At 32.6% G+C, this 14430-nt stretch overlaps 1 protein-coding gene across 4 annotated transcripts in view; it reads left to right on the top strand.

Annotated features, from left to right (window-relative positions):
• The window catches only part of IBTK (inhibitor of Bruton tyrosine kinase), a 93315-nt gene that overhangs the window by 67343 nt on the left and 11542 nt on the right, over positions 1-14430 (top strand). For all 4 annotated transcript variants that reach the window (XM_043591884.1, XM_043591886.1, XM_043591885.1 and 1 more), the window contains exons 25-26: positions 365-508; positions 12740-12889. In XM_043591884.1, coding sequence (XP_043447819.1) covers positions 365-508; positions 12740-12889 — 294 coding nt within the window. The remainder of the gene's footprint in view (positions 1-364; positions 509-12739; positions 12890-14430) is intronic.

Raw genomic sequence — 14430 nt, 5'->3', positions numbered from 1 at the left:
TCAAACTAAGTTATAAACTCTTTTTTATTTAGGCTTATAGCCTTCGTAACATTTCTTAAATACATGCCAAAGATTGAGTTGGTTGGTAGTCCAACTCATGTAGAATATGGTGTTGTCAGAAATTTGCCTCTAAAGTATCATTGTGGACTATTTCTGGTGCAAGTGTGATGTAAATGTATTAGTAGGAAGGCTCATTTAGTAACTGTTATTTGATCGTCGATAGTATAATCTGATATTGTCACTCTTGAATCTTATGGCCATTTTGATCCAGTAATAGTAAAATCACATCAAATAAACAGAAAGCAGTATAATTACCTGTAACCTCCATTAAGCAGAAATTAATGCTAATTCATTTAATTTCTAGCAAAATGATTTCTCATGGAGTTAAACTTTCTCAGAAGCAACGAAAAATGATTGCAATGACTACCAAAGAAAATAATTCAGGAACAAGTAGCATGGAAACAGCTTTAACTGCTCCTTCAAAAACTCCAAAACCAGTGAATGCATGGTATGCTTTAAGTTTTATTAAAATAGGCAGAGATCTGTGTGTTACCTTTTAAGGTAGTTCTTGGCTTCTGGGTTTCCCTCCTAACTTTTCAAGTATTTCACTCCTCTCTTTAAGTTAAAAATTAGACCTTGGGAAATAATTTTTTTGTTTTGACATATGCACCATGGTTTGTTCATTTGTTCGTCATTCTTTCTATTATAGATTTCAAAATGTTTTGTATAGATACAGTTTCTTCTTGGTATTCTAATTAGCATGTATTACTAAAGTAATTTAAGGAAGGAGCCTTACATTTTTTTCATTTGTTGTAAGAAACAATATATAGCATAGAAAAATTGGATAAACAATTTTTTACCACCTTAATTTCTTTGTCCTTCGGTATACATCATGAATATCTTTGCAGTGTTAATAATCTTGGTTTTCGTTATCACTTGTTTATTTTTTAAGTGTTTATTTATTTTGAAAGAGAATAGAGAGAAAGAATCCTAAGGAGGCTCCACGCTGTCAGTGCAGAGCCTGATGTGGGGCTCGATCTCACAAACTGAGATTGCGACCTGAGCCGAAATCAAGAGTCAGACGCTTGGGGCGCCTGGGTGGCTCAGTCAGTTAAGCGTCCGACTTCAGCTCAGGTCATGATCTCGCGGTTCGTGAGTTCAAGCCCTGCATCAGGCTCTGTGCTGACAGCTCAGAGCCTGGAGCCTGTTTCAGATTCTGTGTCTCCCTCTCGCTCTCTGACCCTCCCCCGTTCATGCTCTGTCTTTCTCTGTCTCAAAAATAAATAAACGTTAAAAAAAAAAAAAAAATTAAAAAAAAAAGAGTGAGACGCTTAACCAACTGAGCCACCCAGGCACCCCTCATTGTCACTTCTGTAAGCAGGAGTATTTACTTGCTATTATAGAGATTTTCTCCATTACAGTTTACCTGTAATTTGGAGATTAATAGGAGTAATCTCCAAAGAGGTCAGATAGCAGTTTTGAGGTGTATAAAATAGGTTGTACTTCCTGCCCCCCTTCCATCCTCCCTTTTCTTTGTAGCCTGTCAGAACCACTTACTACAGATCTAAAGCATGATCACAGAAAAGAAAGTAAAGGAAGATGTGGGAAAACCCAGGTAAAGAATAAAAGAGAGTAAAACTTGAGAGAATGGGTTTAGTAGAATGTTTAAATTCATCAGTATTTGTGCACACCTTCTATATATGAGACTATGGTAGACTGATTTGGTCACCCTCTGTAGGGTTTGTGGGATAGCTGTTAGAACATTGAGTTGTGTTTTCCCTAAAGAAAAGTATGGAGGGGCATCTGGGTGGCTCATTCACTTAAGCGTCCAACTTAGCTCAGGTCATGATCTCATGGCTTGTCAGTTGGAGCCCCATGTCAGGCCTGTGCTGACAGCTCAGATCCTGGAGCCTGCTTTGGATTCTGTGTCTCCCTCTCTCTGTCCCTACCCAACTTGTTCTCTCTCTTTCTCTCTCAAAAAATAAATATTAAGAAAAGTATAGAAAATATAAAAAGAAAGTTCTTGGATCAGCTCTCAAGATACTAAATATCTGTAACTTGAGAGAATTAACTAAGCACATGAGGAAGCTTTGGGCTTAGTAATATAGTTTTAGCTATGCCATTATTCACTCTTATTATTTAAAAACAAAAAGTAGGGGAGGATCCCAGGGAAGATGGCAGATTAGGAGGACCGTAAGCTCACTTTGTCCTATAATACAACAGATAACACACACATCATTTTAAATAACCCAGAAAATGATCCATACTACCAAGAGCAATCTATAGATTCAGTGCTGTCCCTATCAAAATAACAAGGGCATTTTTCATAGGACTAGAAGAAATAATCCTAAAATTTGTATGAAATCACAAAATAACCTGAACAGCCCAAGTAATCTTGAGAAAGAACAATGCTGTAATAATCAAAACAGGTATGGTACTGGCACAAAAACAGACACATAGATCAATGGTGTGGAATATAGAGTCTATAAATAAACTCATGCTTATATGGTCAATTAATCTTTGACAAAGGAAGCAAGAACATATAATGGGAAAAGAACACATCTCTTCAACAAATGGTGTTGGGAAAACTGGGCCATTTCCTTATACCATATCCAAAAATAAACTCAGAATGCATTAAAGACTTAAGGACAGAAACCATAAAACTACTAGAAGGAAATGGAGGTGGTAAGCTCTTAGACATCATTGTGAACAACAAAATGAAAAGGCAGCCTACTAATTTGGAGAAGATAATTGCAAATGATATGACTGATCAGGGATTGATATCAAAAATACATAAAGAATTCCTACAACTCAATATCCAAAAAACAAAAAAACAAAACCAACCCAACTCAAGTAAAAAATGGGCTGAGGACCTGAATAGGCATTTTTCCAAAGAAGACATACAAAGAGGTAACTAATAGACACGTGAAAAGATGTTCAGCATCACTAATCATCTGAAAAATGCAAATCAAAACCACATTGAGATACCACACTTCTGTCAGAATGATGATTGTCAAAAAGACAATAATAAGTGTTGGTGAGGATGTGTTGAAAATGGAACTCTCATGCACTATTGGTGGAATGCAAAATGGTACAGCAACTATCGAAAACCGTATGAAGGTTTCCCACAAAATTAAAAATAGAGCTTCTGTATGATCCTGCTGGTTCTCCTCCTGGGTACTTATCTGAAGAAGATGAAAACACTCATTGGAAAAGATAAATATAGAATCCTGTGTTCTTTGCAGCAATATTTATAATAGCCATGATATGATACAAGTAAGTACCATTGATGGATAAATGGATAAAGATGTGTTATGTATGTGTGTGTATATATACACACACAGTGGTATATGAGCCATAAAAAACAATGAAATCTTGGCATTTGCAACAAAATGGATGGACCTAGAAGATATTATGCTAGGTGAGATAAGGAGGAGAAAAACAAATACTCTATGATTTTTCTTATATATAAAATCTAAAAAACAAATGAACAAAACAGAAACAGACTCATTCATACAAAGAACAGTCTGGTGGTTGTCAGATGGGAGAAGGGGAAGGGGATTAAAAAGTCAAAGTAACACACTTCCAGTCATAAAATAAATAAGACACATAGATACAACGCAGAGTAGGAAATATAGTTAATAATGTGTAACAATGTTCCTGCCAGATGGTAGCTAGATTATGGTGGGTGATCATTTCAGTGTATATAAATGTTGAATCACCTGAAACTAATATAATGTATGTCAACCATACTTTAATAAAATTAAAAAGTACAAACTAATCAATAGTTTTATGTATCTTAGGATACCAAGTAAGTTTAATTATAATTTTATTCTGAATTATTATCAAAGTGAATTATAAAATTATTTATGCACTTTTTGTGCATTTTTGGCTTCTTGAGACTATATTTTTGGTATCTGAAGGATCTTTTAAAGTTTCTTTCTGCTAAATTCTTCTGAATATATGTACTTTTATTTGTACTCATTGTACAGTGGGCTGATGGAACTTAGCAAAATATAGGTATTAATTTGTCAATATGTATCTAAAAATCAAATAAGCATATAAAATATATACATATGCTTTGTTTTATTATGGAAATTTTATAAGTTAATGGAACTAATAAAATATTTGTTAGAGATTTTAAGAACCTATTTATAAAATGGTTGTTATTCATGAATTTTGATCCATATTTAGTATAAATGGAAATAATCATTATTTGATTGTTGAATACTTTTTACACATAGGGTGCAAATCTATGGTAGTATATGTTTGAAGAAACTAAAAATGAAATAGATTTGTTTTCCTGAGAGTATCCCATGTAAGTGTTCATCTAATGAAACTTGGTCAGATTTAAATTTTACTGTGCTATGAATAAATTAGAAAAGCTTAAATTAGCATTTTAATCTGATTTACAGATTGTATTTATAAAGTATATTCAGTATTGTAGTGATTTAAGTTTTTAAAGATATTTCTTAAAAGTGTATCTTCCTCATCCTGAAGAATCCTCTAACAAGATTTTTTTTCCTTACAAGATTTTTTATGCTATGTTTTTATCTTGAGGTTAAGGTGCAACTTCTTAGCACATCACAAATTAGCCCTGTGAGTCTGCTTCTGATTATGGGAAGGATTTTCACTAGTTTGTTGGCAGATTCGTTCACCTAGTTTATATAACTCATAGTACATAGTTGTGCTCCTTCTGTCTACAGTTAGGTGTGGCAATATGTATTAAAGACAACTGTTTTCTTGCATTAGAATAAGTTCTGATTGGCTGAATTTAAATCCAGTGTGCAAACACCAAGTGTATTTGAGAGTTGGCCAGTTTTCATTATCAACTGTTTTACTTGGAGAAATAATACATTTCTCACCATCTTGAGTGGAAGAATGTGCAAGCTTTGTGGCCTGGCTTGATGCATAAATATAAATTCTTCCAAATTCCATATACAGGTAACCCATAAATTATAAACTTATTTCAATGTTTAACTCTTTAGAGCTGAAAATTTTATTTCTTAAGGCAAAAATTTCAGGGCTGCTGTAGCTGAGAAACAAAATCTTGATTAAGTTTTAGTGTGGCTGTAAGTGTCTACAAATGCTTCTTCATAAAGTTACTGTGGCTGCTAAGATGGCAAGTAGCCAGAGCCTGGGTTAGGAAAGCAAAATCATGGGAAATCAGACACTGTTCCAAATTATGGCATCATCAGTGGAAAGAATAGTAGAACTCATTTAAAGAAATCTGGGTAAGTCATTTTTATAGGTAACCAGTAAGCACGATTAATGAACATGTGAGTTTAAGATATTTTGTAAGCGCTGTTACTTATATTTGTTCCAAAGGAGATATTATCAGTAGCTTTAAAAAAAAAAAAATTCAGAGTTTTTAAGAAGTATATATATCATTTATATCTAGGAGTCCCTAAATTACTGCCAGGATAAATCTGACAACTTGTGCTTTTCAGATCATTATGAAATTTCTGTATTTAGAAACATGAATTACTTACAGGGGACATTCAATAGATTCTCCATCAAGAACTTTTGCCAGCAGTGTTCGCAAATTGCTAATGTTACACTGTACTTTACACCATAGTTACCTTGTCAATGGAAACTGTTAGGTATGTGTGCTTTGGGGAGGAGGAAAGAGTTGTTAAAGAAATGGGGAGTGATTTCTTTTGTATATATGTTTAACTTTTTATTATGTTTGGTGTATGTACGTGTTTGGGGAAAATTTTTCGTCAAGTTATAGGAAACTTCCTTTTGAAGAAATATTTTTAGTATGAATACCTTAGTAGATCATGTTTCTAGTACAAATCTCTAAGGAAAATTTCTCTGATGTGATTTAAGGTTTTACTTAGAGTAAAGAACTTTTAAATATGGGCACAGCAGTATAGTGATTAAGCTTAGGTTCTGGAGTGAGTCTTGCTTGAGTTTAAATCATGTATCTGTTACTTGGGAATAATGTAAACTTAGATCAGTTTTTAATCTTTCTTGGTCTTACTTTCCTTGTCTATAAATAGAGTTAAAAATAGTACCTATTTCACAGGAGTATTATGGAGCTGAAACTGAGTCAAAGCATGAAACATTTAGTATATTCAACAATGTCTAATCAAATATGTAAATTTTAGCCATTAATATTTTAATAAGTTATAACTTAATTTGTAATATGGTTATAATTGTATTAAATTTTGGTGAACTTTTTTCTTAGAAAAATCTTATGTGAGACATTTTGTATTGATCTAATCTTTATTGAGCAAATAGAAATTTGGTGAAAATTTTTAGTTTTGTTATGAATTGATGCTTATCTCATACGATAGCAAAACAAAGTGTGGATCATCAGTATCTGTGTTATCTTTGGCACTTTATAGGAAGTATTGTCTTGATTTCTTACAGAAGGCAACAGTAGACTAGATGGCAAGGATGGGTTCCATCATTAAGAACTGGTTCTGCCTTATCTCTCGTGATCCCTGCACTTTGGTTATACTCTTCTTTTAAACATAGGAGATGATAAAAATGCTTATCTTTCAGGATTGTTATTGTAAGAATTAAATGACAGGATGCACGTTAAAGTGTTTTACAAATATAATTTGGTAATTAGGTCAGATTCAGGTACAAATGAGTTATTCAGACAAGATATAGGATTTTATAAGTCCTCACTTTTTTATGGACTACCTCAAATAGTTTATGAACTTAATCTAGGTATGGATTTTAAGGTTTCTTCCAAGTATGAGTTTAACTTTTTGGAGAATTATCCAGTTAGCATTTGTATTCACTTATTCACATGGCCACTTTGTTTTCTGAGTAAAGAAAATAGAAAAAAAAAAATAACTTAGGCCTGGAAGTTGTTTACATTATTATTGCTGAGAATTTTGACTATCTAATGTTAAGGATTCTGAAAATGATGCCAAGAATATGGTGTAGATCTAGTGTACAAAATAATAAGTAAGGGTTATCTTTTTAATTTTTCTCAGTCAGACTTTAGAAAAATACTAAGCCTATTATAACTGATTATATTTCTTCATGTCAGAACTTCCTTGTTCTCATTGTCTTCTTTTTCTCTTAAATCACAGTTTTGTTAAATGCTATGAAAATTATGGATAGTAAGACTTACATAGCATTTCTCTGTAACAGGTACTATTTTAAGTATTTTTCCATAAATTAACATTTGATTCTCAAACATTATCCTCATATTATTGATGAGGAAACTGAAGCACAAAGGTTAACTTATGAAGGTCAGAGCCAAAATTTGAACCCAGGAAGTCTAGCAACAGAGGCTGTGTGCCTAATCCTGACTGTTATCCTGCAAATTGCTTTTGTACTGATAGTAAAATAAAGCATTGATTATTAAGAGATTCTGATATCATAAAAATCTGAGTATGAGATCTTTGAAAGCTCAGTTGGTCTGTATAGATGATTAAATTTTTGCCTGTTTTTGGTGAATATTATTCTAAAATACATTCTACTTTTAGTTATCAAAGTATTATACCTATAGTGAGTGTGATTAATTTTGTGTATTTAGGGTCAACTTAATTTTTATTTCTATTTTATCCATGTAAAATTAGGTTTACATTTTAAGTAACTTTTTATTAAAACATTATATACACTTAAAAGTGCAGTTATCACAAGTGTATAGGTTGAATTTTCACAAACTGAACACATCTTGCACACTCAGAATTCAAATCAAGAAGTAACATTACCAGTATCTAGTCCCCTCGTGCCACCCTGCCATGCCCCCTCCCCAGCCACCAACCCCACTATCTTTTTTATCATCCACTCTCCTGTGACTTTTCTTTCCATATATTTTCTTTTAATATATATATAAATAGAATTGTGTTCCTTTGTTCAATGTTATATTTATTAAGCTCATTCATATTTTGATGAGTACTAATATCCGTTGTGTAAATATTCATTCAATTTTTGTTAGCATTTGAGTATCCTCCTTTTTTTACTATTAGGATTGGTTCTGCTATAGATATTCTAGTTCATGTCTTTGGTATACATACAGTTGCATTTCTATTGGGTATATAACTAGGAATAACTGGGTCATAGGATATGCATGTATTCATTTTTAGTGAATATCACAAAACATTCTCATCAGTGGTCTATGAGTTGTTCTTTCTCCACCTCTTTACCAAAACTTGGAATTTTTTAACTTTATTTTAGTCTTTTGGGAAGGAGTGCAGATTTCCTTTTCTATTCTGTTCTTTTTTTAATAACGTTATCAAGGTATAATTTAAATACAGTAAACGAACTAACTGTGTATATAGAAGTTTTGGCAAATGTATTTACATCTGTATATTCACCACCCCAATGAAAATTTTAAAAATATGTCCATCATCCAAATACCTTTTCTTAGTCACTCTCTACCCTCCTCCCATGTCACCACTGATGAAATTTCTGTCACTATAACTTAGTTTTCGCCTGCTCTCAAACTTTATATAAATGGTAGAAGTCCAGTATATTGTGTTTCCTTCATTCAACTTAAAGTTTTGGAGATTCATCCATGTTGTTGCATGTATCTGTAATTTCTTCCTTTCTTGTTGAGAAATACTGGGTTTCCAGTTTGTTTTATGAAAAAAAAAGTTATATCCAAGTCTTAATAGACCTGTATTTTTATTTACTTAGGGTTGAAATTGCTGGGTCATATATTAAGTGAATGTTAGACTTTATCAGAAAATCACCAGGTGTTCCAGAATGGTCATATTTTACATTTCTGCCAGTAGTATGTGAGAATTCCTGTTGTTCCATACCCTATCCAACACTTGGTACACTTAATCTTTTTAATTTTGGCTATTCTGGTAGGTGTGGTTTATTTTACATTTCTCAGGGGCTTATTGGCCATTTTCATATCTTTGGGATGCATTTTCAGATTTTTGCCTTATAAATTGGGCAGTTTATTTTCTTAATATAGTACTGTTAGAGTTTTATATTCTGGAAGTAAGACCTTTGTTAGATATAGATGTTTTGTGAATATTTTCTTCCACTCTGTAGTTTAGCTTTTCATTTTCTTAACATTATCTTTTGAGGAGCAGAAGTTCTGCATTTTGATAAAATGCATTGCATCAGTTTTTTGTTGTTATTTGATGTTAGGGCTTTTTGTGTCTTTGACTAAGGTTACAAAAATTTTGTTTTTGTTTTGATCTATATGTTTTATAAGTTTAGCTTTTACAATTGGGTTTATGATTCAAATTTATTTTTATATATAGGGTAAGAAAGAGCCCAAGGTTTTTGTCCCCCCCCCCCACCCTTTTTTTTTTTCCTTACCAGGTATCTAGTTGTTCCAGCACAATTTGTTGAAAAGATTGTCCTCTCCTCATTTTATTACTTGGCACTTTTGCTGGAAATCAGTTGACCATATATGTGTCAGTCTAATTCTGGACTCCTGTTGAGTTCCATTTGATCTACATGTATATATCCTTAAGCCCATATCATACTGACTTGATAATGATAGCTTTTGTAAATATTGAAATCAGATAGTATAATTTCTTTGGCTTTGTTCTTTTTATACAAAATTATTTTTTCTAATTTAAATTTTTCCATGTTTGTATAAATCTTAGATTAGTTTATCAAAAATGCCTACTAGAATTTTTTAGGTATTGTTTTGGGTTTGTAGATGAATTGGATTGACAGTTTACGATATTGAGTCTCCCAATCATGAACCATATAATATCTTTTAGATCTTCCTTAGTTTCTCTTAGCAATTTTTTATAGTCTTCAGTGTATAGATCATGCCTATCTGTGTTTTGTTAATTTTATCCCTAAATATATGTCATATTTCAGATCATAGGACTTTTCTATAGGATTTTTCTCTTTTATCCTGTGAGTGTTAGATCACTCTTGCATTCCAGGAGAAAGAAACCTCACTTGGTCATTGTTTATTATCTTTATTTAATAAATTGCTGGGCATTACCATTATCGCTGAAAGTTTTCTTCAAAAAGTTCTTTTTCATCCTGGTCCCTTCTCCATATCAATGTCAACCACTGTGGTGATTTTTCTTTTTTGACCACAGATTAGTTTTGCCCATTCTAATTTTTTTTTTTTCAACGTTTATTTATTTTTGGGACAGAGAGAGACAGAGCATGAACGGGGGAGGGGCAGAGAGAGAGGGAGACACAGAATTGGAAACAGGCTCCAGGCTCCGAGCCATCAGCCCAGAGCCCGACGCGGGGCTCGAACTCACGGACCGCGAGATCGTGACCTGGCTGAAGTCGGATGCTTAACCGACTGCGCCACCCAGGCGCCCCAGTTTTGCCCATTCTAGAAGTTTATGTGAGAACAAAACATAATATACTTTTTTCTGTTTTCATTCAGCATATTTTTTCTTTCATTCAGCATGTTTTTCAGATTTATCTGGGTTGTGTGAACCAATAGTTTATTCCCTTTTATTACTCGGTAGTATTCCTAGGTATGAATATACCACAGTTTGTATTTATTCCTGTTGATGGACACCTGGACTATTTCCAGTTTTTGGCTATTGTGAATAAAGCTGCTGTTTGAACATTCTTGTGTAGGCCTTTTAATAGACATATATTTTAATTTCTTTTGTATAAATACCAGGGAGAATTGCAATGGATTATACAGAAGATACATGTTTACTTATTACAAAATTGCCAGTCCTTTCCCCACAGCACTGTGGTACCATTTTATCCTCCCAGCAACAATGTATGAGAGTATTGGTTATTTCATATTCTTGCCAGCACTGGTATTGTCAACTAATTTGACCCATTCTGGTAGGTGTGTAGCAGCCTGTCATTGAGGTTTTGTGTTTCCCTGGTGAATACTGAGTACTTTTTATGTGTTTATTCATCATTAGCATACTTTCTTTGTGAAGTGTACATTCAAATCCTTTTTGCTTTTTGAAATTCCCTTGACTTTTATTATTTGTGTTTTTGAGTTCCAGGAGTTCTTTTTATGGTCTGGATACAAGTCATTTGTCACATATGTGTTTTGCAAATGTTTTCTGTTTTCTTAATATCTTCTGATGAGAAGTTTTAATTTTCATTAAGTGTAATTCATCATTTCTGTATTTGATGTTTATACCTTTGCCTACCACCAAGTTATAGTCGTCTGTTTTCTTCTAGGATACTTAGCTTTTACATTAGATATATGATCCATCTTGAATTAATTTGGGGATATGGTGTGAGATAAAGGTAAAGGTTTCTTTTATAAACCATTTGTTTATTATAGATAATTACTTTCACCACTGAATTGCTTTGGTAATTTAATTATTGAAAGTAGAAGGACTGTATATATGAGGTTCTATATGTAAGCTCTCTGTTCTTTTCCATTGATCTGTTAATACTTATGTCAGTACCACTCTGTCTTGATTCCTGTGACTTGTTTTATCTTCCAGCTTTGTATTTCTTTAAGAATACTTTGACAAATCTAATTTTTTTTTGTATTCTCATAAATTTTAAAATCAATTTGTCAATTTCTACGATAAAAAAACTGCGGGATTATTCAATTTTTTAAATAGAGCTAGGTCTATATATTTTTTTATTTCTATTTTTGTTATCTTTGATAAATTGTGTTTTCAAGATATTTGTCCATTTTATGTAAGTTGTCAAATTTATTTGCACAAAGTTATTATAATCTTTATTATCTTTTTAATTCCAGTAGTATCTTGTATTATCTATTGCTTTGTAACAAATTATCCCTAAATAATGACTTAAAACAACCAGTGTTTATTGTCTCATAGTTCCTTTGGGTCCTATTGTCTCATATCCTCTGGATATGGCTTCACAGAGTTATTGCTTATGGGTGCCCCTGGCTCAAGTCTCACATTGCTGCAGTCAGAGTTCAACGAGGACTGTAATCATTTCAGAGCCTGACTTGGGAAAGGATCCTTGTCCAGGTTCACTCATATAGAGAACTGGATGGATAGTTTTCTTCCTTACTTTCCTCATATTAAAGATGTTGTTCTACTGTCTTTTGGCTATCCTTGTTTCTAATAATCTAAGTGTTTTCATACTGTGTTGTATTTCTGTGGATGCTTTCAAGATTTTGTTTTGATCTTTGGTTTTCAGCAGTTTGCTCATGTGCCTAAGTATGGTTTTCTTTAGTTTGATCTTTGGGGTTTGCTAAAATTCTTCAATCTTTAAATTTGTATCTTCTACCAGATTTGGGGAATGCTTGGGCATTGTTTCTTTGAATATTTTTGTCAGCCATATTTCTCACCTCTCCTTCTGGGACTCCCAGTTATATTTATGGTAGACCTTTTGATATTATCTAAGTCACCATGGTGGAAATTTTTTCAGTCTTCCCTCTGTTTAGATTCAAAATTTTGTATTGCTTTATCTTCAGTTTTACTGACTCTTTTCTAATCGGCTGTTACCTTCATCAGTGAATTTTGTTTTTTAAATATTGAATTAAAAGTTCTTGAATTTCTGTTTTATTCTTTTTCATAGTTTTTCTCTGGGCTTATTCTTTATTTTTCTCTGGGCTTATTCTTTAATTTATTCTGCACATTTTTTTATTGTTGCCTTAGGCATAGTTATAATACTTGTTTTTAATATCATTGTTAATTTCAATATCTGGGTTATCTTCAGTGTTGGTCTCCATTGTTTTGTTTTTTTTAATCACATCATTTTGATTAGTTCACAACTGACAGCAAGAACCCAGCATCGCCTTAAAAACTAATTACATAATATTGTAAAATTTTTGGTGTACATTTTCCCCATTCTCCCATTGTGATTTCTAGCACTGACCTTTTAAAAAAATGGATGTCTTAACATGATCTTTTGTCTTTTGCAGGGCATCTTCTCTACATTCAGTTTCATCTAAGTCATTCCGGGATTTCTTAGTAGAAGAAAAAAAATCTATTACTGGTCACAGTTCAGGAGATCATGTCAAAAAAGTTTGTTTTAAAGGAATAGAAAATTCCCAGTCTCCAAAAGTTGAAAGGTAATAAGTTAAACTTATACATTTTCTACCTTAAAAAATTCTATGGTAGTTTCACATTCTGAAATCTTTAAAAATTTATCAGGCGGATTTTTACACATTCTTTTACACTGAAAATTAACATGTCTTTTTTTTGAGGCTTTATTTTGGTAGAATTGTCTTATAGTAAGCTTGTATATATTTAAAGTATTTAATTTGATGTTTTGGCATATGTACCTGTGAAACCATCACCAGCTACACTCAAAACAGTGAATATAACCATCATTCTTAGAAGTTTCCTCATGCCCCTTTGTAATTTCTTCCTCCCTACTCCATTTTGCTCTCTAGGCAGCTACTAACCTGCTTGTGTCAGTATAGACCACCTTGTATATTCTAGTTTTATACCTGTAGGACCATTCAGTATGTGTATGAATCAGTTTTTGATTCATCCATGTTGCTGTGTGTATCAATAGTTCATTCCATTTTATTGCTGAGTAGTAGTTCATTATGTAGATATAAAACAGATGATGGACCTTTGGGTGTTTCCAGTTTTTTCTCTAGCTATTTTTGATACAAGTTTTTAAAGTCCATTGTATTTTATTTTATTTTTGTATATACATCTTATTTAATTTTTTAATATGGAATTTATTGTCAAATTGGTTTCCATACAACACCCAGTACTCATCCCAACAGGTGCCCTCCTCAATTCCCATCACCCACTTTCTCCTCCCTCCCACCCCCATCAACTCTCAGTTTATTCTCAGTTTTTAAAAGTCTCTTATGGTTTGCCTCCTTCCCTCTCTGTAACTTTTTTTTTCCCCTTCCCCTCCTCCATAGTCTTCTGTTAAGTTTCTTAGGATCCACATAAGAGTGAAAACATATGGTATCTGTCTTTCTCTGTATGACTTATTTCACTTAGCATCACACTCTCCAGTTCCATCCATGTTGCTACAAAAGGCCACATTTCATTCTTTCTCATTGCCAAGTAGTATTCCATTGTATATATAAACCACAACTTCTTTATCCATTCATCAGTTGATGGACATTTAGGTTCTTTCCATAATTTGGCTATTGTTGAAAGGTCCAATGTATTTTAAAAGAGGTTTCGTATTTTAAATGCTTACATGGAACATGAAAATCTAAGCATAATTTAAAAGCAATTTTCTAATAAAAATAGCTTCTTTGCCATGGTATGTAAATTCTCTTAATCACTGTACAAAAAGGAACATTCTTAGAGCATTAGATAGTCCTGTGTTGGAAGAAAGAACTGTGTTTCAAGTTGGTTGACTAAATGGAATTTTTTTTTCTTATTTTTGCTAATATGACATCTCCCAAAGATATTAATCCCTAAAGTATTTTAGACAAAACAAAAACATAATTAAAAATGTCAGCTGTGACCAGATTAATATTGTTTTAGGTAATGATAAACCTTTTTTCACTATTTGTTAAGCCTTTTTCCCCCTAAACCCTTTTTTTTAAATGAAATCTTATATCCAATTCCAATGTTATCAAATATGTTTTGCCGATTGAATCAAGAAGAGGGATGTGGGAACCATTACTAGTTT

Source organism: Prionailurus bengalensis, chromosome B2, assembly GCF_016509475.1.
Source record: "Prionailurus bengalensis isolate Pbe53 chromosome B2, Fcat_Pben_1.1_paternal_pri, whole genome shotgun sequence".
Taxonomy (NCBI): Eukaryota; Metazoa; Chordata; class Mammalia; order Carnivora; family Felidae; genus Prionailurus; species Prionailurus bengalensis.
This window is presented reverse-complemented; position numbering and strand designations above follow the sequence as displayed.